Source organism: Elephantulus edwardii, unplaced genomic scaffold (assembly GCF_000299155.1).
Source record: "Elephantulus edwardii isolate Elephantulus edwardi_28Jun2011 unplaced genomic scaffold, EleEdw1.0 scaffold00015, whole genome shotgun sequence".
Classification (NCBI taxonomy): domain Eukaryota; kingdom Metazoa; phylum Chordata; class Mammalia; order Macroscelidea; family Macroscelididae; genus Elephantulus; species Elephantulus edwardii.
This window is the reverse complement of record NW_006399765.1, coordinates 8,763,254-8,789,379: the sequence shown is the minus strand read 5'-3', so window position 1 is coordinate 8,789,379 and position 26,126 is coordinate 8,763,254. Positions and strand designations below refer to the sequence as shown.

General features: G+C 40.0%; 1 protein-coding gene and 1 pseudogene across 1 annotated transcript in view; one reads left to right on the top strand and one right to left on the bottom strand.

The window, feature by feature from the left end:
* The window catches only part of LOC102845091 (cyclic nucleotide-binding domain-containing protein 2-like), a 49,925-nt gene extending 26,381 nt beyond the window's left edge, over nt 1–23,544 (bottom strand). Inside the window, 7 exon segments of the mRNA XM_006881705.1 lie at nt 3,020–3,134; nt 8,637–8,775; nt 10,082–10,233; nt 11,303–11,459; nt 17,892–18,108; nt 20,429–20,570; nt 23,500–23,544. Of these exon segments, the coding sequence (XP_006881767.1) occupies nt 3,020–3,134; nt 8,637–8,775; nt 10,082–10,233; nt 11,303–11,459; nt 17,892–18,108; nt 20,429–20,570; nt 23,500–23,544 (967 nt within the window).
* Nucleotides 23,543–24,127, top strand: LOC102845363 (annotated as a pseudogene).
* The last annotated feature ends 1,999 nt before the right edge of the window (nt 24,128–26,126 follow it).

Below are 26,126 nucleotides of genomic sequence, written 5' to 3'. Positions count from 1 at the left end.
TTTTAAAAATAACTTCTTTGCTGAAGTGAGAGGAAGAGTCCGAGTTGTCTGTTTCTAGAAGAAACCTCTTAGAGAATTCAGCCCATTTTCATACCCCCTGGACAATACTTCTTTGTTCCTAGCTGGGAAGGGATTGAGTGGTCTTAGCCTTTCCCCTCCCCAGCAAGGCGACTCGTCCCCTCACAGACACAGTACTTCAAAGCTCATGTTGAGATTTTACTCCCTCTTCCAGCCATTTTGGAAAAAAAAATGATAGACTGGGACTCTTCAGAAATTCTGTTTCTGGAAAATGTCCTTCCCTTACCCCTCCTTACTTTGTAACCTGGCTTATAATGGGCCCTCCGTTTTTGTAGCACACTTTTCAAAAACAATTATAACCTGGTCCAATCTTTCTAGGGCCTGGATCTGCTTATACAGCAGGAAGAACAAAGCCACCAACTTTTACATAGCCCGTCTAATCATGGAAGTGTGTCCTGGCTTCAAATAACTTGAGTTTTAATTTTTTTTTCCCTTGGCAGAGTAATGTAAAGTTAAAATGGGAAAAGATATTTAATATTTAATACTAAGCTTTAAAAAAAAATCCTGCTATCATTACTATGTATCTTGATGTGAGGACTATGATGATAATAAAAGAAAGTACAAAAATAAAAAAAAAAGAACTATTATAAAAGATACAATGTGCCTAGCACTGTGCCAGGAACACAATATGCCCTTTGTTTGAGTTATTTTAAAAAGATATCAGGGAACATGTGTTTCGAATCCACCAGATCTTCTGCTGGAGAAGGAGGGACAATCTCTTCCTGTACTAATCAGATCCGATTTGATGGTACACACACAAAAAATAATAAAAATTAAAAAAATATATATTCAGGAGGATACTTCTTAGAAATAAAAAGGACCAAATGCTTTAAAAATACTAGGGAGAGTACAAGAAGCAGCAATGGGCTCAAGCATGTCAAAGATGATGAGGATAGGACAATGTTCATGCTTGAGCCCACTGCTGCAGTAACTGTGTCAATCTCATTGAGGTTCTTTGTCTTCCACTGACCACCTTTTTAAGCATGATACTCAACAGCACTTAACAACAACAACAACAACAACAACGAGAGAGCTCAGTTGGCCTAGAGAACAGAAAGTTATGCTACCGAGCCAAAGGTGGGTGATTTTAGTCTGCGGTCCTCAGGATGGTTTTAATCATTTTTTGTCAAACATTCTTCTAAGTGGCATAGCACTGGTCTGTCCATTTGCTGCACAGAGGTAACTTGTGGTTGCTGTGATACTAAACACTGTGACACTGATGTGTCAACTGCGATAATGGTTACCCATGGCGGACAAGTGTTCAGGTCGTTTGTTCATAGGGTTGTTATGAGTCATCTACGACTCAATGGCATTTAACAACAACAACAACAACAATCCCTTTCCAAGGAGTATGTCCAAAGTATGTAAGATGAAGCCACACCATCCTTGCCTCTAAGGAAAACTCTGGCTGTACTTTCTCCAAAATGTATCTGTTAGTTCTTTTGGCAGTCTATGGACTATTCAATACTGTTCTCCAATACCCCAACTCAAGAATGTCTTACTAGAACCTGGGAATACAAAGCCCTCACAAAGTAGCAAAGGATGTTCAATAGCCATTTCAGATTTAATGATATTATTTTAATAGGGTTCAGGGGCTAACCAAAAGTTGGCAGCTCAAGTCCATCCAGAGGATCCTCAGAAGAAAGCCCTGCTGATGTACTACTAAAAAAATCAGCCATCTGAATGTCTACTTTGGTGAAATGTCTATTCATATCCAATACCCACTTTGTGATCGGGCTGTTTACCTTTTTCTTGTTGAGGTACTGGAATATTCTATAAATTTTAGATATGAGTCCCTTGTCAGATATGTCATTACCAAATATTTTTTTCCCCAGTCTATCTATGGCTTTCCTTTTTATCCCGTAGGAGAAGGTTTTTGATGTGTATAGAAATTTGATTCTTAGAAGGTCCCATTCATCTATTTTGGTTTACCAAATCTGACTGTTGGCTTTTCATTATGTGTGGAAGACTGTTCATACTGTAGATTAGGGCTTCTAGAGCTCTTCCCAGCATTTCTCTAATGAAGCTTATAGTCTTTGGTTTTATTCCTAGGTCCTTGAGTTGATTTTTGTGTATGGTGTGAGGTGTGCCACTGAAAACTCCATGGAGTACAGCTCTACTCTGACATACATAGGGTACCATAAATCAGAATAGAAAAATACCATAAACTGGGGGGAGGGTTGGGCAGGGAGCAAAGTGCAACAATGAATGAATGGAAATCCAAAATCTCTGTAAATGTTCATTAAAATTATGGAAAAAAAAATTTTTATTTTATTTTATTATTTTTGTGTGCGTGTACCATCAAATCAGATCTGACTGGTACAGGAGGAGATTGCCCCTCCTTCCCCGGCAGAGCATCTGGTGGATTCGAACCATGCGCCTCTGGGATTGTAGTTGCAGCTCCTTGCCACTAGGCCACCAGAGCTCCCCCTGAAAATAAAATTTAAAAAAAATACCATAGAAAAATTAGAGTACTTGGATAAAATATAATGGGGGATGAGGGATGCTGATCTGGCATGAACAACCAAGAAGACTTTTGCTTTTAATCTAAGATTGGAAAGAAAACAAGAGAGGTTTTGCTTGTTTTGCTGTGTGCCATCGAGTCAGAACCGACCCAAAGCTGTCTCTCCTGTTAGAGGCAGGAGGGGTAAAGAAAAGAAAGCTGCAAGCCAAGGTCACATGGGGGGGGGAACTTGAAAAACAAGCAAGAAAAGGCTTCTGAGGAATAGGCTGGAGGGTGGACACAAGCCTGATCTCACAGGGCCTTGTGGCCAGCCCCTACAACTTGTAGAAAAGATGAAATCATACATGCCAACAGGCATGTATGAGCTCTGAGATTATCATACATGCCAACAGGCATCTATAGAGCTCTGAGATTATCTGGACCATAAACAGGAAATAAGATACCCCTGCCAGTTGCCAGTGTGTACTGGGAGCTTACCAAAGATGGGGGTCTTCATAGGTTTGTTGTTTTGGAATTGCAGATGCTGCCAGATCCACTTGTAGTAGGAAGGGGATTTTCCAAGGTCTATCAGCCTCAGGACTTCACAGCTGCCCTGACATGTCAAGGGATACAGGATTTGAAGACAAATTCTCTTTATCACATCTTACCCTGCTATGTTTCACTTGTTAACTAAAGTTATTTTAGGTTCTTTTTGCCTCCTTCTCCATTGTCAAAATGTCTCCTTATTATACAGTATTTATATAGCTAAAGGAAAGAAAAACCCCCAAACCAAATTCATTGTTGTCAAGTCAATGTCAATTTGAACTCATAGTCAGACCAAATAGGAACCACAAACCTCTTAGGTTAATAACACCAGAATTTCTTGCTAAAGAAACATGAGAGCTAAATACAATGCTGTCAATAGGAGAACTTCAATTTATTGATGGTGACATCAATAAATAACAATATTGGAACAATGGGTTGAATTTATTTTGAACTACAAATACTAAATTCCCTAACTTTTATGATTATTCTGTTCTTAATTTCGGATCTTAACAAAAATTACTTAAATATATAAGGCTAACCCACTATAATGGGTGTTCCTGAATCTCAAATGATCCAAAAAGGGGGGGGGAATACATATACTGGAGCTCTGGTGGCCTAGTGACAAGAAGTTGCACTGCAATCCCAGAGGTACACAGTTAGAATACACCAGATGCTCTGCTGGAGACGGTGGGGCCATTTCTTCCTGTACCAGTCAGATTTGACTTGATGATGCACACACAAAAAATAATAAAATTAAAAAAAAATACATATACTAAAGCAGATGGGGAAAATGTTCATATTTGGTGACTCAGGGCGACATTTATATAAGAGTTCTTTGTGTATTATTTTTGCAAGTTTTCTTTAAGTTTGAAATTTTCTAAATTTAAAAGCAAAAAAAAAAAAAATTAAAACAAAAGAACACCCAGTGCATGTCAAAACTACATTAGTTCTGTTGTTGTTGTTGTTGAGTGCCAGAGAGTCAGGACCAATGTTATCCTAATTCAATGTTAGGATGCTGGTCCTAATACCCTAAAATACCAGTAGAAACATATGATATTAGTGCAAATTCATCTCTATTAATATATTATACATTTATGTATTTATGTGTATGAGTGTGTGAATCCTTGCCTCTAAGGAACACTGGTTTTACTCGTTCTAAGAGAGATGTGTTTGTTCTTTGGCAATCCAACACCGTAATTCAAAGGCATCAGTTCTTTGGTCTTTATACTCACATACTTGGCGTTGCTGTGGTACTGAATGTTGTGCCACTAATGTGTCAAATGCCATAATGGTTACCTATGGTGAACAGTGTTTGGTTGAGCTCCCAGATTAAGACAGGCTTGGAAGCAGGATTGGTATCCAATTCCTAAACAACATGCCTTTGGAAACTCTATGAACTAGAGAAACAATGATAGTTATAGAACAAGGTTCAGATCTTTTGTTCATAGGGTCAATTATGAGTCATACTTACTGGTACTTAACAACAACAAACAATATATGAAGCAAATAAAAGTATTACCTGGGCCAGGTGCACCTTAAGCTTTAAGCTGACATGCTTGCTCTTTAGCACTTTAATGAGGTTATGTACCCACTGCAATACATCTTTTTCACTTCTTGACTGCTGTTTCCACAGGTGTTGATTGTGGATACAAGTGAAATGAAATTGGCAATGTCAATCTTTTCTCCATTTATCATAATGTTGCTTTTGGTCTAGTTGTGAAGATTTTTTTTTTTATATTGAGGTTTAATCTACATTGAAGGCTTTAGTATGACCAACTTGAATAAGTACTTCAAGTCTTCATGTGAAGTTAGTCAGCAAGCAAAGTTGTTATCTGCATATCACAAATTATTGATGAGTCTTCATTCACTCATGATTCTATGTTCTTCTTAATAAAGTCCAACTTCTCAGATTATTTGCTCATTATACTGATTGAAAGGACAGAACACACAGATTTCCTGATTTCTTCCCCCCACCCCCGATTTTAGTCCATGAAGTAGCCCCAGTTCTGTATGAATGACTGCTGTTGGTCTATGTAGAGGTTCTACATGAGCATAATTAAGTATTCTATAATTCTCATTCTTCTCAATATTGTTTATAATTTATTATTATTTATACAGTCTAATGCCTTTGCATATTAATAAAACTTTAAGCATCTTTCTCTGCTTTTAGCAAAGATCCATCTTATATCAACAATGAATGATATCCCCTGTGCCATTCCTCTTATGAATCTAGCTGGAATTTCTGGCAGTTCCCTGCTTGATATACTGGTCCAGCCATTTTTAAATAATATTCATCAATATTTTGCTTGCATGTGATAGTAATGCTTTAAATTTTGATGCATGCCTAGCTGATTTCCAGAAATGCTATATCAATTTACACTTTGCAATCCATGTATATAACAGAGCTTATTGTAATACTTACCTGCCAAGAATAGGTTTTCAAAATTCTTTAAATCCTGCTAATATGATAAGTAAGAAAGAAACATCACTTTTGCCTTTTGATTTCATAACTTTATATAACCGTACCCTTTTTGAAGAGGACAGTCTATGAGACATAGTATAAAGGGTTAGAGGAGCTCCAAACAGATTAATATTCAAGAGGGAGGAGAAGGAAAAAAATAGTGAATATTAAATAAGCTCCTAGAATGTGCTAGAAGAACCTTTGTGGTACAGTTAGTTAAGTAGTTGGCTGCTAACCCAAAGATTGGTAATTCAGATGAACCAGCCGCAGGAGGAAGATGTGGCAGTCTACTTCAGTAAGCTACAGGTCACAATCAACTCAATAGCAAAAGGTTTGGGGTTTTTGTTTCTGTGCCAGGCATTGGTCTTGGAGCTATACTCAATATGCATTCAACAAATATTAAACTAGGATCTGCAGCAGGTGCTAGAGGAACACATCTAAACACAGGTTCCTCTTAGAAAATCTCTCACGGGTCTTTAATTACAGCTGTAATCTGTGGAGAAAACAGTTTTATCATGTGGTCCCGAATTATAAACTGTTTCAAATAAATTTTTTCAAATAAATTTATTATAAATATTAATTATGTTTGTGATATCATCAGGAAATCATGTTTCCCAAACTCACTGGAGGGTCAGCTATGGGTCAATTCCAACTCTTCGGTACACAGCAACACAAGGATACTATGAAGGAACCCCAGTCACGTAATGGTTAAGTGCTCAGATACTAACCGAGAAGTTGGCAGTTCAAATCCACCAGTTACTCCACAGAACTCTACGGAGTAGTTCTATACCTATAGGGTCTCTGCATCAGAATTGATACCAAGGCAATGTGGTTTGGGTTCTCTTGAGGACATCTCACCTGCTGCTAATTTCGCCCTCTGGTGTTAAAGTGGTGAACTACAGAAGTCAGGACAGAATGGCCTCACTTGCTCTTTTGTTTTTGCCTTTCAGTTGATGCAACTAATGTGAACCTTGCCCTATCTTCGCCAGCCTCATGATCTCCGATCCAACCCACTGTCACAGGCACCGTGTCAATTTATCTAGTTGAGGATATTCCTCTCTTTCTCTGACCCTCCACCTTTCCCAACATGATGTCTTTTTCCAAATACTGACTTGTTTGTTCTTTTGACATATTAATACTCATTGCCAACACCACAATTGAAAGGCATCATTTCTTCTTCTTTTTTAAATAAAATTCTATTTTAATTGGGATTTCAGTGAATGTTTACAGAGAAGTTAGATTTTCACTCATTGTTGCACATTAAATTCTTCTTCTGTCATATTTATTCACTATCCAACTTTCTAATGCATACAAAGTAATTGAAAACACCCAGAAATGAAAGGAAAATAAAAGCAAAAAAGAGCAATCCCTTAGACTCCAGTCAGAGGGGCTTACAACAGAAGGCAACTTAGCCTAGTGTTACCTATCTTCCAGATTTTCAAAAGAAGTAAGAAGTCAGAATTTGTGTAACATCATCACATTAACTATTAAATCAGGGACAACCTAGCTACAGGCTAACTGAGTCCCATCTATAATTTTGTTTGCTTGTTTAGGTTTTTCTCCAGATGAAGTCCAAGCCCTTCTGCCTGAGACTCACCAGACACTTAATCAAATGCATATTTCAGACCTCAGGAAATCTCGGGGGTGTACCAGGAACCACCTGAAGTGTTTTTGAACTTTTAAAAAAGCATCCTAGGTGCTTTTAGACTTCCCAGTTGGATGACTCTTCCCTTAATCGGAAGTTCTCCAACAAATTTAATGCTGCTCAGTTAACTGTAAGAACCATTAAAACAGACCATTGAACCTGCTCTCAGAGTTTTTCACTCAATAAGGCATGATAGGACTGCAAGAAGCCCCAGTGGCATAGTGCATTATTTATTGGGTTGCTAACTGAAAGGTCAGTTGAACCCGCAAGCTGCTCCACATGAGAAAAGTGAGGTAGTCTCTTCCTGTAACGATTTACAGCCTCAGAAACCGAATGAAAGATCTTCATGAGTTGGAAGTGACTAGAAAGTTTGACGTTTGAGTAGGCCTGAGACTGCATTTTAGCACGGTACCAAGTGATATTGATACAAAAAGTTTTATAATGTGGTCACATCCCTTTTACAATTTAAAAGTTAAAAGTTGGTTGGGATTTTAGGTAAATGGACAGTTTAAATCTGCATTTGTGTATAAATAAGCATACTATCTGAGCTACTGGAGAAGGTATCCTCTTTCTAATAGAATAATTATGTTGACTAGGGTAATGAAGGTAAGTTTGTCAGAGATAATGAAATTGACTCAGAGCTGTTGTACATTGGGTCACTATGAGTTGCAGGCGACTCAATGGCACATAACAACAACCTTTAAGTTCAGGGAGTTCTGGTAGCTTAGTTATAAGGAACTACCCTGCCAACACAAAGGTACATGGTTTGAATCTACTAGGTGTTGTGCAGGATAAAGTTGGGCAATATTCTCCATCCAATTTTCTGCTTCTGAAAACCTGCTAGAGGGTCAGCTGTGGATTGGTACACCACAACAACCTTAAAGTTCACAGCAACCCTCTAAAGGAGGCAGAGCAAGCCATATTATTTGTTCTTTACAAATGTTTACAAGTGTTAAAATAATAACAATTTGAAGAAATTGAAACCAAGCTTATTCCAAGCAATTATTCTACATGTATATGAAAGATCATTTTGAGTCCTGAAAAAGTAATTGGTTCGAATCAGTTGGTTATAATGAGGCTTATAAGGAGAAGAGAAAGAATGGCTTAACCACTGGCCAATATTAACATCATTAATGGTGTCCTGCCCTTCTCTCCCTGCAGAGTTGGTCCAGTCACTTTCCAATTTGGTAAACTTTTCAACTTTGGGTAAAATACAAGCCAACAGGCAAGATTAATTTTTGTTGGCAATTTCTTTAGCGTGTATATTTGGTTCTATGGATAGGAAAATAAAAAGAAAATGTCTGATTAATTTTTCTCTTTGATAATTCCTACAGCATCGAAGCTCAGAGAAGGAAGTAACTTCCCCAAGCTGTAGAACAGGACTTAATGCGTCTATCTGGCCATAGGATATCACATTAGGTTGGTTCTCCCCAGCTTTACTCCCTCCCTCCCAGACCCTATACCTTGCAGACAAACATAACTGTGGAAGAATGCATAAAGTCTTTTGAGATCAGCTGGCCAAATGAGAACTTCTCAATTTTCCCCAGGATGACCAGCTGCCAGAGTTTCTCTTGGGGCCAAGACTGAAATAGATCCATCTTCCTGTGGAAGGAGAAGGAGTAAAATTTGTTAGAATTCATCACCCAATATCAATTGATCTCACCGTTTTTTTCACTCTTGAAAATGCCTGGCTGGAATTTCACATACCTCCTCCTATTGCCTAGTCTGTAGCCAATCTCCTGTGTTTGGCCCTTTGTTCCCTCGACCTACCATTTTTCTCAAGATCCTCCCATCCAGCCCTGGTCTTCTCCTTGTTGATTCTCAAACATACCTGGCATGATCCAGCTTTTGTGCTTTTCTCACCTCTGTTCCATCTTACTTTCCTTGTATATTGCGGATCTCTAACTAATCCTATTCCAAGGAAAGACCAAGAAGTTCTTCACTTCCACTCACTGTGGTGTTCTGCCCCTTGTTCAAAGTCCTGGCACTACCTTTGATTTGATAGCTCATTCCATAGCCCTTATGCCTGTGGCTTCAAATACTCAGCTCTAAACCTCAAGTTCAGCTCTAAACTCAGCTCTAAACCTCAACTTCTCCCCTTGCCTCTGTGCTCCATGGAGCTGAATGAAGGCCCACTATGCAGTGACCAGCCCTTCCTCTGACCCTGTACACCAGTTGTTATGGGTTTGCCTTCCCTCAGAAGCAGCTCCACTAGATTGTGAGCTCAGAATTCAGGATGACTCAGGCCTCAAAAGGGCCACTGAATTCAGTGCAGGGCATCAAACGGAAACGCCACATCAGACATGGAGAAGGGCCTAGAGTTGCACATAGGAAAGCTGAACCACCACAAGAGTTTTCAACATGTGCCCAGTGCTGGGACACTAGGGCTTCAAACTGGTTCATTCTGGTTTGACCTGCTGAGAATTTGCCTTCAAATCAGGACCTATTCATAGCTGACCTTCTATTGGGTTTCCAAGGTTGTAAATCACATAAAAGGAGATTGCCCATCTTTCTCCCTTAAAGCTACCAGTGGATTTGAACCATCAGATAAGTGTGGCCTTTGGGCTAACAGGGCAACTACCTAAAGATGAGGCCACTAGGGTTCCTACTTTATAGGAATAGAGAGGATAAATGGTACAAAGTGCTTGGCACAGTGCTTGACCTAGTAGATGCTCAATAAGTGTTAGCTCTTTTTTCTACCCCACAAGGAAGTAACACCAGAGCTGAAGGATAGTAGGAGCATGTTAGACAGAGACAACAGTGAGGTGTGAATATGGAAGAGTGTCCCAGGCAAAGAAAAGCACCTAGGATGTTTCCCACTAGGCCAAAGATAAAGTGAAGCACTTAATAAACACATGGCTGGGAAGAGGTGGAGGGGCGGAGAAATGCTGACCAATGACAACATTACCTAAAAAATGCAAACCGATACTGAGCATCTCTCTCAAATTCCACATTCAGCTTATTAGTAAAGAAATCTTCTTTGTCGACAACCAACAACTCTGTTTCTTCCATACAGACTACCGTGGTTTTCCTTACTGAAGAACTCAGGAGTGCCACCTCCTGTTAAGTGAACAAGAGCAAGGGCAAGTGAAGGACCACCCCATAGCTCAAAGTTTCCTGCTCAAAGCCCTATAGCGCTCTTCCCTGATTCCACTGCCCCTGAGGTCCCCCCTCTCCAGAATGCAGGTTCCTGGTCCTTCCATGCTGTCTATGAAGTCCCTCTTTTGTGAGCTCACTCCTCTTCCTTTTAATATGCTACAAAGAATCAGAGAAGAGAAAGCCAGAGAGGTCTTACTGTACAGTAAATGCATCTCGAAGAAATTAGGTTATTTATATTGTGTGCTGTAAAGTTAACTCTGATTCATAGTGACTATATATGACAGAGTAGAGCTGTTCCAGAGTGTTTACTGAACTGTAATCTTTTTTGAAAGATACTCAGATCTTTCTCTTGTGCAGTCACTGGATAGGTTCAAACCACCAACTTTTCAGTTAGCAGCCAAGTGCTTAATCACACTGCCACCAAAGCTCCTTCCAAGGGGTTATCAACTCAACACTCAACCCACTGGTGTCAAGAGGAATAAACTCATAGGTGACCCTAAAGTGGATTTTCAGAGAGGCTGTAAATTGAAGAGATTGTTCCTCTTTCTCCCTCAGAGCTTTTGGTGGATTTGAACCACCAGGGAAGGGTCATCTTTGGGTTAAAAGTGCAGTTCATTAGGCCACCAGAGCTCCCAAGATGTTATAGAGGGCACATAATCCCTAACTATCACAAATGAAGAGGTCATCCCTGGACATCACATTGTCCAGCTCCATTGTCATTTGATATAATGGTTCTGGAGCTGACAAAGCATTATGTGCAGAGAGTATAGAGCAGGACTAGATCTAGCCAGCAGGGCGCTCTGTGTTGCGATCCTGATAGCATGAGGTTTGAGTCCACTGCTCTGCAGGAGGAGGATGGGCAATAACCTCCCATGTGATTAACTGCCTCTGAAAACCCACTGGAGGGTCAGCTATGGGTCAGTTCTGACTCGATGGTACACAACAAGAGGCTTAGATTATAGCTTTTAGCAGGAGTTTTGATCCACCTCCACCCTCAGCCCAGGAAGCTAGAGCTGTTCCCTGTGCTTACCCCAAAAGAACTGCCCTTTGACATCAATACTGGGTGGAGGTCCAGAAAGGCGCTACTCCCATCCTCATCCTCAGTTACTGCAACCTTGCCCAAGTAGATGAAATAAAAGCTGTTACCTCTCTGGCCCCTCTTTACAATCACTCGTCTACGACCAAACCTAAAACAACACAAAATATGGCTGGTTAGCTGATCTGTTAAGTCCCTGCTAGGAAGACACCTAGACTGCTCTTTGCTCAGGTATAAAACACACAGACTTAGATAAGAAAGGACTTCAGAAGAGCGCACACCCGCCCCACCATGCTTGATTCCTTTATTAACACCTATCTGATCACCTATCTAAACATGACTACGGTTGACAGAAGAAGAATTGAAGCCTTGGAACTGTTGGAGGGCTGCACATCCATTCCATGGTTGGTCAAAAGAACAAATATGTCCTGGGGAAGGTACAGCCAGAGTGTTCCTTGGAGACAAGAGGAAGCTTCATCTCACATACTTTGGGCATGTTGTTAGGAGAGGTTATTCCTTGGAAAGGGACCTCATGCTTGGAAAAGTGGAAGGGTGGCAAAAGAGAGAAAGACCCTCCATCAGGTCAGCTGACACAGTGACTGATGACAACAAGCTTGAGTGTATCAGAGATTGTGAGGATGGCACAGGATAGGTCAGGGTTTAAATCAGTTGTTCATAGGTTCACTGTGAGTCATACTCAATTTGACAGCACCTAACAACAACAATCACTTGCCATTCAAATTCAATTTCAATCTAATGTGTTACAATATTCATTTATTTTTTCTATTCATTTAATAAGTAATTACCAACTGTGTTTATCATGCATAGTGGTAAAAGCTAAAGATTTTGTTCTCTAAGTTATGGTCAAATGGAGGCGGTAGATAAAGACTCATTAACAGAAATGATTTCACAGAAGTAAGCAGAAACTAGTTCAGGAGCACATAAAAGAGGCCTTTAGCCAGCCTGGGAAAGGGAGAAAAGGTACTGAGGTGATGTCTAAAGTAAATTTTCCAGCTGGACAAAGAGCTGGAGAAGTGTCTCAGATGAAGGAACAACCAAGGTCAAAGATAATTCAGAGGTGGTCAGAAGAATGGCACATTCAAGAAATAAGAGAAAGGTTCAGTAGAGAGGAAAATTGGGGAAAGGTGTTAAGGGAATACAAAATGAAAAAGTTGGATGAGTCTAATCATAAAGAGCCCCAAAAGATCAGGTAACTTTAAATTTTACACAGAATATAGGGACTCTGGTAGCTTAGTAGCAAGAAACTGCTGCAATCCCGAAGGCACAGGTTCAAGGCCACCAGCTGCTCTGTGGGAGGATGGGCAATCTCCTCCTGTGCAACCAGCTGCCTCTGAAAACCTACTGGAGGGTCAGCTGTGGGTCGGTTCTGACTCAATGGTACACAACAATAAAAAACATTGTAAATTTTACATAGAAAGCAATGAGGAACCTGAATGTTTGCCCTTTGGTCTTTGCCAGTGTCTGATCTTTGGAGATGTGTCCAGATGGCAGGATTATGTACTGCTGTCATCTGCCTCCAACTCTGGGTCATGGCATTTCTCTCATTAAGTTGTCTTCTTTTTTTTAAATTGTGATTTGGGGTTTTACAAAGAAATTAGCTGTCAGTTAACAGATCATATATTTTGTTTTGTGTCATAGTACAATCCCCAGCATCACTCATCCCATTCCCTCACTGTTGCTGTTCCTCCCTCCTGCTATCCTTTTCTAGCTTCTGAGCTTTCACCTTGGGAAACTCCCCTTTTATCTTAAGTTGTTGATTGTTCTAAGAAGTGCCTACCTCCCTAGTAATGTTGCTCACCTTACAGACAAATCTATAGTTTGACTGAAAAACTGACCCACAGGGGTGAGTTCAGTTCCAGCCTTGTAGGATGGTTAAGGACCATAGCCTTAGGGTTCCCATCAGTTTTTATCTGACTAGTAAGGCTGGTCTTTTTAATGACTTTGAATTTTGTTCCTTATTTTTCTCCCACTCTATTCAGGACCTTCTGATGTGATCCCTTTCGGTGTAGCTGGGCACCATCTACTTCTTCTGGCCTCAGGGTCATGGAAACTGAGGTTCACATGATCCATTCATTCTCTGGACTGATTGTTTCCAAGAATCTTTGATCTTCTTCATTCTTCTTTGCTCCAGATGAAAAGAGGTCAATATTTGTAACTTTGATGGCTACTCACAAGCTTTAAAGGCCCCTGTTGATATTCACCAAAGTAAAATATGTGACATTTTTCCTGTAGAGTAGGTTGTGCCAATTAGTTTGATGCCTTCTAAGACTATAGTCCAGACCACTCAGGTCCAGACTCAGTTCCCTTTAGATGTTTACTTATGGTTAAGAAGTTTTTATTATCATTATCATTATTACTAATTTTAATGAAAATTTACAGAGATTTTGGATTTCCATTCATTAGTTGTTGCACTTTTCTCCCTGCCCTCCCCTCCCCTCCAAATCGTTCTTCTCTGAAAAGTAAAAGAAAAATTCCTTCATTGTTACACAATCCCTCCCACCAAGTCCATTCCACTATGCGGCCTGGCTAAGAAGTTTTTATAACTTTGCCTTCTCATCAATCTTCTTCAACCTCTTTCTCCTCCTCTGACACCTGCCTCTCCTTCCCAACTCATTGGCCCCACTAGGAAGATCAGCTCTCTCGGGAATATAGTACTCCTTTTGTTTCACCAATTTGCTCATGCTGTTTTCCCTGCAAGGAATGGTCTTTTCCCTCTTCTCTATTCAAATATTTCAGAAGCTCAAAGGTCAGTTCAGATCCTACTTCCTTCAGGTTGTCTTTCCTTACCCAATGCCCCCTCTTCTAAGATCCTAGAGACTCTTCTGGCCCCATGTTGTTTTGTTGTTATGTGACACAGAGTTGCCTGCGACTCATAGCGACCCTATGTACAATAGCTCTGAAGCCTGCACTGTCTCACTGACTCCAACACACAATCCTCTATTGCCCCAGTTACTATATCAATCCATCTCATTCAGGGTCTTCTTCTCCTGTGTTGTCCCTCCACACTTTAGAGAAAAACACCCTTCTCCAAGGACCAGTCCCTCCTGGCCACATGCCCAAAGTATGTGAGACGGAGTTTCAAAATCCTTCAAGGAGAAACTTGGTTTTCGTCCTCTACAAGACAGACCTTTTTGGTTTTTAGGCTGTCCATGGTATGTTCAAGACTCTTCTCCAGCACCACAACTCAAAGGCATCAAATCTTCTGTCATCCCTAGTCAGTGTTCTGCTCTCTGATGCAAAGCAAGTAATTGCAAAGACCATGGCCTGGATCAGGCACACCTTAGTCTCCAGACTGACATCATTGCTTCTCAATACTCTGGAGAGGTCCCTGGCAGCAGATTTCCCCAGTGCAATTTGTCTTTTGAGTTCCTGACTGCTGGTGCCATGACCCTGCAGAAAATTCCTCAGAGGAGAGAGCAGAGACAAATGGAGTGAGAACAGCATCCTTCAGAACCTCATCTGGCAGTGGGCTGGTCAAGTACAAATAATCTGGGATCTTTATCAATATAGAAAAGATGGCTTGGGTAATAGAAACTAATTAAAAGGAAGTAACATTTTGTGGGTGAGGAAACAAAGAAAAAGTGTTATTCAAATGCAGACTCCTAGATTTGAAAATCATATTCTCAGAGACCATCTAGCTTAACTTTATTTTCTGCTCAACGTCATACTATCAAAGACCATGTACATTAATTTACATTTTAGAGATGAGAAAAGTGGGGTCCAGGAATACAAGGCTTGCTAAAGATCACAGAGTGAGTTAGAACTAGAACGTGAATCTCTGACAGCAGACTGCCAAGCACTTTTCTCTACCAGTTGCACCCTAATTCTGCTTTGAGGGGGAACCACCTTTCTTAGCCTTCAGACAATCACAGCAAGACAGACCACAGTGATGATTTAAGCAAAGCTAATCTGGTTCAGAAAGAATACAAGGACTTTCACTTGAGTGAGTTAAAAGAAATATTCTCTGCTTTCCATAGGATTGAAACTGGAAAGACAGAAATTTGAGCTGTATCTATGATAGCTATCTGGCCACTGTAAGGAAAGTGTTATGCGCAAAGAAGAAGGAAGCATATACAAATGAAGTGCCAAGAGATGGACAGCAACAGATACAGAGATGCTGTGTCCTAATGACACTAAAACACTAAATCCATCTGAGTCTGAAGCCAGAGAATGATCTCAGGACTTTGTAGACACATAAACTGTCAACAGAGTCTCTTTTAATTTAACTCACTTTGGCCTGGGTTTCTGGTCACTTATAACTGAAGGGCCTTTGTCTCCTTTACTCACAGTCATCTTGGAAAAGACTCACTTGATCCTCACAAAAATCCATTAATATACCTCTTACCATCCTCATTCACTAAAGAGGATGCTGAGGCTTAGAGAAGATGAGTTTTCTTGAAGTCGCACCGGCAGAAGCAGAACTACCTACCAGAATATCTGTTTCCCTGGTTTGCTTTTGGTGTTTTGGTTTTTGGGTTTGGTTTTTTTTCTTTCCTCTTTACCACTTTGCCTGCCAAGGAATCTTACTTTATACTCAGTGGTGACTTGCACTTCTTCACTGGGTTAGAACAAAGCGGACGGTTCCTTCTGCCTCGAACACGCTTGTCTGTTTTGCCACCTGTCAAATCTACCTGCTCAAATGCCATTATTTCTGTGAAAACTGCCTTGATCAAGCTGCCTGAAGGATTGTCTCTTCTGCCAACTTATCATCTATGAAATGAATCCTACACTGGTCATAAGGGGCCTTAATAACTTGGAGTTTATGTCCTGTCTCTCCTGCTACATTGTAACTTCCATGAAGGAATATGAAAGTCAAACCCACTGCTCTTAAATCGATTCTACTTCATTGAGTTTTCAAGGCTAAAATATTTGTGATGGAGACTGTCTATTTTTCTCTTGGGAATGACCAGTGGATTCAAACTCCCAACCTTCTAGTTAGCAGTCCAATATATAATACACCCTGCCAAGAGGGCTTCCATGAGGAATATTTCAGTGCCCAAAACCTATAATGACCGAAAAATCCAATGTCACAGAGTTAACTCCAAGACTTTGAAATCCTATAGGACAGAGGAGAACCTAACTGTTTCCAAGGCCATGAAGCTTTACAAAATCAAATTGCTAAAGCAGAGCACTTAGCCACTGTGCTACCAGGGATCCTTACAAGGACCTTACACTCTGGGTTTTCAAGAAAGATCTTATGGGAGCTCTGGTGGTTTGATGGTAAGAAGCTGCACTGCAATTCTGAAGGCCCACAGCTCAAATCCACCTGATGCTGCTGGAGAAGGAGGGGAAATCTCCTCTTTTGCCAGCTGGATCTGATTTGACGGTACACAACAAAGGAAAGAAAATAAAACAAATTAAAAAAAATTAAAAAATATCTTACTTAAAATATTCTGTGAGAGTATTCCTGTTTAAATAATTAAAATGTCCAAGGAATGGCAGTACTTTGGTATGCAACTCAGGTTTTTCTCTGCCAGAGTATTTATTTAGCCCTTTTTGTGCCATGAACCACTGGACAGTCTGGGGAAGCCTTCACAGAGGAATGTTTTATATGCATAAAATACAAACAGCAGAATTACAATTTTATAACAGTTACAATTTTTTATAAGTACAAAATTTGTGATATAATCATGTATGTGCTTCTTTATTAAGGCACTGAATGATAAGATCTAGCAGCAGATATAATAACATCATCATCATTTCGAAGATGTGATGAGCATAAAAGTTTCCCAAAACTTTTCCAAATATCTACAATGACTTGAAATTGGTGTGAAAGTATCCATGACTTCTTTAGATGAACAATTCATAGGTATGGCTAATACTTCAGTGGTTTTCTAGCTAGAGTCATGGTTGAACAAAATGCTAACTTTCAATTCACTTACTCACTTACTCATTGCTGTTGAGTTGGAAATGACTCATAGCTGACTGTCCGATAGGTTTTCCAGGCTATAAATCGCATGCAAGGAAATTGCTCATCTTTTCCCTCAGAGGCTCTGGTCGTTTTGAACTACCAAAGAGCTGTGGCCTTTGGGTTAGCAGTGCAGTTTCCTACAGACTACACAAGAGCTCCCTACATTTCAGTTAAAGGTTAATGAAAATAGAGATGCAACTATTTTTTTTCCCCTCATGCAAGTTTATAGACACTTCCTCTAGCATCTAACTAGATGTGACACAATCAACTCATTCTGGGTTTTAGAAAAATATGTCTTCACTTTGCATTTATCACATGCCTAGCATGATACAGTTGGCCACAGAAGGCAACACAGAGTTCAGGAATAGGATCTAGATCTGAATCTTCGCTCTGCTAATTATGATCCAGATGACTTTGCACAAGTAATATTTTTGCGCCTCAGTTTCTTCATCTGAGTTTCTGATTTTCACATGAGATCTTCTCTAGAGTCAGTGAGTAATTGCATGGAGAGTCTCAAAAACTGAGTGAGGTAAACCAAATGACAAGTATAAGAGTGAACATACTGCATGATAGGACCAGCAGGACCAGGGCTTTGGGCACAGTCCAGCCTCAGCCCCAGCCCAGGGTCAGGAAATGTGCCCGTCAACTGACCGTTCAAAGCGCACAACTTTAGCTAGGAGCAACTGCAGATTCTCATTATAGCTCCTGAAGCTATCCACAGCCTGCAAGAGGTTACAGAGGTACTGGATCTCTGCCTTACTTCTCCAAGCAGGTTTCTTCTGTGTAATTGCAAGGGCCCTTGGAGGAAAGTGACCCTGGAAAGAGAGAAACAGAGGGACATATGTGACAAAATAGGACACATTCCTGCCTTAATGCTTTCTAGTTCCCATGTAGTTGGGGCTGCTGTGTAATGAGTATTCACTGTGCACCAGATACTACAATAAGCATCTTGCACATAACAACCCATTACATCCTCACACAGTATAAGAATCTAAGAATTAAGACTATTCCCATTAGATGCAGAAACTCAGACAGCCTGTTGTTATGTGCTCTGACTCACAGTGACACTGTACACAATGAAATAAACTGCCCCATCCTGCATCATCTTCACAATCTCTGCTGTATTTGAACCCATTTTTGCAGTCACTATATCAATTTATCTCTCGGAAGGTCTTCTTTTTTGCTGACCCTCTACTTTACTCACTATGAGTCGCCTACAACTCGATGGCACTTAACACAGAGGGAGACCAGTTGGCCTAGTGGACCGAAAGTGATGCTACCAAGCCAAAGGTGGGTGACTCTAATCCGCGGCCCTAAGGCCTGTTTTTCATTGTTTTTGTTCAAACAGTCTTCCAGGTCGTATAGCCCTGGTGTGCCCACTTGCTGTACAGAGGTAACTTGTGGTTACTGTGAAGCTGAACACTGTGACACTAGTGTGTCAAATGCAATAATGGTTACCCATGGTGGACAGTGTTTGGTGGCACTCCCCGGTTGAAACAAGCTTGGAAGCAGGAATAGCAACCACTTTCATAAATAGCTTGCCTCCGGAAACCCTATGAACCTGGAGAAAGGATGAAGGTCACGCACGCAAGTGTTGAGGACTTTCGTTCATAGGGTCACTATGAGTTGCCTATGACTCAATGGAACTTACCAACAACAATAACTACTACTTTAACAAGTTTTATGACTTTTCCCAGGGACTGAGCCCTCCACCCACACTCAGAGTACATGAAATGAAGTCTCATCATCTTTGCTTCTAAGGAACATTCTTGCTACACTTTTAAGATTTTGTTTATTTTTTTGTTTGTTCTGGAAGTCCATAGTATATTCAATATTTTTTTGTTAATACCACAATAGTCATTACATCAAACAACGTGTTGCATTGGGCAAACCTACTGGAAAGGACCTCTTTAAAGTGCTAAAGAACAAGAATGTCACTTTAGGGCCAAAGGTGCACCTGGCCCAAGCCAAAAATACCAAGTGGTATTTTCAGTTCCTTCATATGTATGAGAAGTTTAGATGGCCTAGTGGGTAAGACGTTGCACTGCCAACTCAAGGACAGGTAGTTTGAATCCACTAACTGCTCTGTGAGAGAAAGATGGACAATCTTCTCCTGTATGATTTTACAGCCTTTGAAAACTCTCTGGAGCTATGAGTTGGTTCTCACATGAGTCAAAGAGTTGAGTTGAGTCATATGCATGTGAAAGCTGGAGCATGAAAAAGGAAGGACAAAGAAGAATTTATGTAATGGAATTGTGAGATGTACAAATTCAACAATATCATCTGACTATTAATGTCCCCTGGATTTATTCTAGTAGTTTTGATTCTTGATGGAATGGAAGAAACTCTTCCCTACTCCTATTTTATTTTCCACATGGAGCTGTATTAGTAGAACACAACTAGCCTCATTCCTTCCACACTGACAAGTGAATTTGAAAGTAGAAACTGGGCCTGACCATCTCCTTGTCCTTATCCACTGAGCCCACATTCACTATTGTCCTTGGCCATGACTCTATGGCAGTAGGTCCTACTACTGTGTGGCAGCCAGTCTTGGCCAAGCACTTCCTGTGACTGAACATGTATGCTCTCCAATTCCAGAGAGCAGAACTGGACAACCTTCTTAGCTGATACCAAAAGTTTCTTTCTCCAATTTATGCTTTGAAACTGACAAAGATTGACAGTAGAAAAATGTATGCCTTTAAGCTGGTGTTGAGTACTGATTATACAATGAACTGCCAGAAGAACAAACAGATATATCTTGGAGAAAGTGTGACCATGGTGTTCCTTAGAAGCAAGAATGGTAAAACTGTGTCTCATATACTTTGGGCATGTTGTTAAAAGAAGTCAGTCCTTGGAAGAGGACAGTGTACTTGGAAGGACGGAGGGTCAGCAAAAGAGAGGAAGATCCTCAATATGGATTGACACAATGTCTGGAGCAATGGACTCAAGTACATCAGGGATGGTGAGAATGGTGCAGGGTAGGGCAGGGGTTCAGTTCTGCTGTGTCATAGGCTCACTATGAGTTGTGGTTCACTCAACAATAATAACAATTACTAAAGGTGACAATTGTGACCCCTATCTGCTCAACCTTTTGTTTTCTCTCTCAGTTGGCTCAGAGCTTAGGTTGGAAAGTAGGGTGCTATTAATTGGCTCCCTAAAACCCTCATAATCTTGTTGATCTCAGATACTTACATCCCAGAAGGAGAAGAATGGGTGCTTTCTGTGAGCAGTCTCAATGATCTGATATTCCCGGAATCCTCTGAGGCCTTGGCGAAACATTTTACATACTCGAATCATTACGATGATATCCATGGTAAGTTTGTACAGCCCCTATGGCAAAAAAGCAAACAAAATCATCAGGAACCCATCTGTTTTCACCATTCAGTAGAGATCAAATGGTGCTGAGCAAGGTGAAATTTAACAGGGCTAAAGGCAGTAGTATTCTAGACTGATGGCTACCAAATAAAAAAATGCCCTAATTTGTTGGAATTATACTGTAGTTCGAAATCAGTTGTGGTGGGAAGATTTACACCACATAAAATAAGGAATTACAACAAACAGAAGCAACGCCTAGCCTAAGAGCCTGCTATTAAATAAATACTCAACAGAATAAGTAAATGGTCAAAACTTCCACTTTTTTTTTTTAAAGTTTTGACTACTTTATTTTAGATTTGATAATTTTGGTGACATTTCTTATCTTCTTTGCTTTGTGTACTCCATCTCAGTCTCTTTTTTAAAGCAGTTTCTCCTCTATTAAAAGGTACCTATTGGCTTCTATCTAAATGTTAGAGTTATCACATTATTTTGTCACCATGTTGTTGTTGTTAGGTGGTGTTGAGTTGAGTACAACTTATAGAAACCCTTATAACAAAAGATCTGAACCCTGTTCTATCCTGTATTGACCTGGTGACTACTGCAATGGGCTCTATTGTATCAGGAAATGTGAGGATAATACAGGATAGAAAACTTCTACTTTAGTTTGACATATAAGGAGTACAAGTAAACACAGGTAGTATGGGGTAATGCAAAGAACCTAAAGTTTTTAAATCAGATGGATCCAAGTTCAGATACTACCTCTATCACTTACTAGCTATATGAAATTAAGTTTTGTAGCCTCTCTCCACTTTTACAGACACTCTTCACTCACTCAGGGCATGACAAGATTCCAAGGACTGAGTTGCTGGCATTATGCAAAAATCGAGGCTCATCAGAAGACAAAATAGAACATGACTACATCATTACATAGCTTATATATTACATCATCACTAAACTATAAAGTACTGAGAAATAGACCACTTTTCCTCACTTTTTGGGTATTGTGAATAACACTACAATGAATGTTGTTGTTGATTGCCTTCAAGTTGAGCATGACTTATAGTGACCCTATGAACTAAAGGCCTGAAGCCTTTCTATAACTATCGACATTTATCAAAGTTCATAGAGTTTCTGGAGGCATGTTACTTAGGAAGTGGATGCCACTCTTGCTTCCAACTGCAATGAACAGTTAATGAATATACAAGTCTTTGTTTGAATTTCTGCTTTTAAGAGTGGAATTGATGGATTATGTGGTAGTCTTACTTTTAGGGTTTTTTATGAACCATCACATTGTACTCCGTAATTGTTAGGTGTTGTCAAGTTGAGCATGATTCATAGCAACTCTATGAACAACAGATCTGAATCTTGTTCTATCCTGTACCATCCTCACGATCTCTGATATACTTGACCCCACTGGTGCAAACACCATGTCAATTCATCTTACTGGGGTTTTCCTCTCTTTTGCTGACCCTCCACTTTTACAAGCATGATATTCTTTTCCAAGAAATAGCCTATCCTAACTACATGTCCAAAGTATCAGAGACAAAGCTTTGCCATCCTTGTCTCCAAGGAGCACTCTGGCTGCACTTTCTCTGAGACATACCGATTGATTCTTCCCCTCCCCACCCCACCCCCGTTGATTCTTTTGACAGTCCATGGGATATTTATACTCCTCTGCAGCATCACAACTCAAAGGTATCAATTATTCTGGATTCTTAGTCACTGTCCAGCTCTCAGCAGCATAGTAAGTGACAGAAAAGACCATAGCCTGAATCAGGCACATCTTAGTCTTCAAACTGGCATCATTGCTCTTCAATATTTTAGGATATTCCTGACAGCAGATATGTCCAAACCAATACATCTCCTATCTCTTGACTGCTGGTACCAACAGCATTGATTGTGGATCCAAGTAAGATGAAATAATTGACAGCTTCAATCTTTTCTCCATCTGTAGTTGTTGTTGTGTGCCATGGAGTCAGAACTGATACATATCTGACCCTCAGTCTAGTGATGGGTAAATATTCCAATTTTTCCAAATTCTTCATAACATTTGGGGGGGTGGAGGGTAAAAAATGTTTTTTGATTTTGGTTTTATTTGCTCTTCACCCAAGTGAAGATTGATGACAAGGACCTTCCCACAGAGCCTGCACAAAAAGAAAGCCTTTCCTTGGAGCTGGTACCTGCAAATGGGCTTCTAGTTCCCAAACTGTAAGGAAGTAAACTTCTGTTGGTAAAATCATCTGCTTGTGCTGTTTCTGTTATAGCATACTAAATAATTACGACACTAATCACCAAATACCTTCTCAAGAGTGCCCAGGATTGAAGTACTTCATGGTTTCTAAGCTAGCAATGGGAACAACTAGTTCCTTTGTCTTTAATCTTTCTCTAAGAATCCAGTAATACTAGAAATAAATCATTTCCCTCAGCTGCAAGTTAAGAGCTCATTTCACTATTATCCCACCAACAATTTCAGGAAGCTTTATTCTAAGAAAAATCCCATTTTTTTGGAATCTACTTATAACACAATGAAGGATTCTAGAAGCAGGAGGAGATTGTGGGCAGGATATAGAATGCAAGAGTCTATAGGGAGCTTTAGCGGCTTAGTGGATAGGGAGTTGCATTCCCAACCCTAAGGCAGGCAGTTAGAATCCACCATTTGTTCAACAGGAGGAAGATGGGGGAAAAAATCTTCCTGTGCTACTTACAGCCTCTGAAAACCTGCTGGAGGATCAGCTATGAGTAGGTTCTGACTTCACAGCAGGGAACAACATAGGCATTATTTTACTTAATCCTCACTACCTCTCAATAAGAACCCTTATAGCCACTCCACACATGAAAATACTGAGTCTCAAAGTGATTAAACACTAAGGACATAGAATAATTTAAAGAGAAGAGGATGTTTCTGAACTGGGAGCAAGGACATCTAACACCTCAGCAAGGGGACCTCTTGGTCTCTTCCTAGGCCGGTGCTCAGCACGAACAAGGCCATGTTCAGTTCAAGCGCGAAGATTGTGAAGCCGAATGGCGAAAAGCCGGATGAATTCGAGTCTGGCATCTCTCAGGCTCTGCTTGAACTGGAGATGAACTCAGACCTAAAGGCTCAATTAAGGGAGCTGAATATAACAGCAGCTAAGGAAATTGAAGTTGGTGGTGGTCGGAAAGCTATTATAATCTTTGTTCCTGTTCCTCAACTGAAATCTTTCCAGAAAATACAAGTCCGCTTAGTACGTGAACTGGAGAAAAAGTTCAGTGGAAAGCACGTTGTCTTTATTGCTCAGAGGAGAATTCTGCCTAAACCAACTCGCAAAAGCCGCACAAAAAATAAACAAAAGCGCCCCAGGAGCCGCACTCTGACAGCTGTGCATGATGCAATCCTTGAAGACTTGGTCTTTCCCAGTGAAATTGTGGGCAAGAGAATCCGTGTAAAACTGGATGGCAGCCGGCTTACAAAGGTCCATTTGGACAAAGCACAGCAGAACAACGTAGAACATAAGGTTGAAACGTTCTCTGGTGTGTATAAGAAGCTCACAGGAAAGGATGTTAATTTTGAATTCCCAGAGTTTCAGTTATAAACAAAATGATTAAATAAAGGTATTGTTCAGAGAGAAAAAAAAAAAAAAGAATGTGGGAAAAGGTGCCGGTATGTGTCCACATGGCATGCCCCTTAAGTTTGATAAATTGGGATAACTGGGAAAATGCAGAACTCGAACACTTTAGTCAAATGGAGTAACTGATGTAGAAAGGAACTTGAGACTCAATGACTCTAGGCTCCTTTATAAATCAGAGAAAAATATAAGGTTAAAAGTAATTTTTTTTTCTAGATTAAAATGGCAATTGCACCAGAGTTCTCAGTGAAGAACTGATATTAAGTATTGTCCAATATTCCTATCCAGGGGAGGAGCCAACTACCAACCCCTCCCAAATGAGGGCTAATCAGAAGGGCAGGGAGGGGAACGAAGACAGGCTGGGAGGAAAGATTAAGGCTACAAATAACTCAATTTACAGGACTTTAAGGCAGAATTGCTCCCCTTTTTCCCTCAATCAGAAAAGAGATGTAAAGAACTCTAAGGGGGGAAAGAGGATCTGAGGGGGAGACAGAAGAGAACATTTAGAAAGTGAGAGAGTAAGAGAGAAGTAATATAGAAGTGTGTGTGTGTGTGTGTGTGTATACACATAAAGCAAAAATAACCATGCCGATATCAGAAATATCAGAGATTGTGAGGATGGATCAGGATCTGTTGTTCTTTGCAGGTTTTTTTTTTCTTTTTAAATTGGAACATTTCATGAATTTGCATGTCATCCTTGTAGAGGGGGCATGCTAATCTTCTCTGTATCATACCAATTTTAGTATATGTGCTACCAAAATCTGTTGCTCTTAAGATCTCTGTGAGTCATAATTGACTTGATGTCACTTAATAACACACAATCTGTGTAATATTAGCCTTTGTTTCTTCTAAGTTCTATGTATGTTTTAACAGGGAGCTCTGGTGTCCTAGTGGCAAGGAATTGTACTGCCAACCTGAAGGCAACTGGTTCGAATGCATCAGCTGCTCTGCAGGAGAAATATGAGCAATCTTCTCCTTTGTGTTTTATAGCATCTGAAAACGCTTTGGAAGGTCAGCTATGAGTCAGTTCCAAATCAATGGCACACAACAACATGGATGGGTTTTTTTTTCCATCTTTTTCTTTATTCATTATTGCACATTTTCTCCCCCATCCCAATCCACCACATAATGTACCCCTTGTTCCAGATTGTTCTCATACACTTAATTCATAATTATATATTCCTTTTAAATAGTTCTTCCCCTCATCCATTCTAATGCAATGTTCATTATCTGTCCACTCTTTCCCCACTCCCTCCCTAACATCTGTCCTATTTTATAATAGCAATGTTACACAGTATTTGTCCTTTGTGACTGAGATATTTCACTCAGCAAATGTACTCAATGTTCCTCTTTGTTATGTAATGTTTTACTATTTCATTGTTTTTCAATGCTGTGTATTATTACAATGTGTGATGTAATCATTTTTCTATCTATTTGTTGATGGCACTTGGGTCACTTCCATCTCTTTGCTATTGTGAGTAATGAAGCAATAAACATAGGTGTGCATACAACCATCTGTTTGAGTTGTTGCTCTGGTTTCTTTAGGGTATATTCTCAGTAGTGGAATTACTGGGTCAAATGATATTTCTATTTCCAACTTTTTGAGAAAGTGCCAGACCACCTTCTATAGTGGTTGTTTCATTTTACATTCCCACTAGGTGAGCAAGAGTTCCAATCTCTCCATGACCATGTCAGCATTTGCTCTTTGCTGCCCTCTAGAACTTTGCAATTGTTGCTGGGGTGAAATGATATCTCATAGTTATTTTGATTTGTATTTCTCTGGTAGCTAGGGATTTTGAATATTTCTTCAAATGTTTGTTTGCTATCTGAATGTCCTTTTTGGTGGACAGTGTATTCATATCCTGTGCCCATTTCATGATTGGATTGTTTAGCTTTTTCTTGTGGAGGTGCTAGAATATTCCATAAATTTTAGATATAAGTCCCTTATTAGATATGCCACTGACAA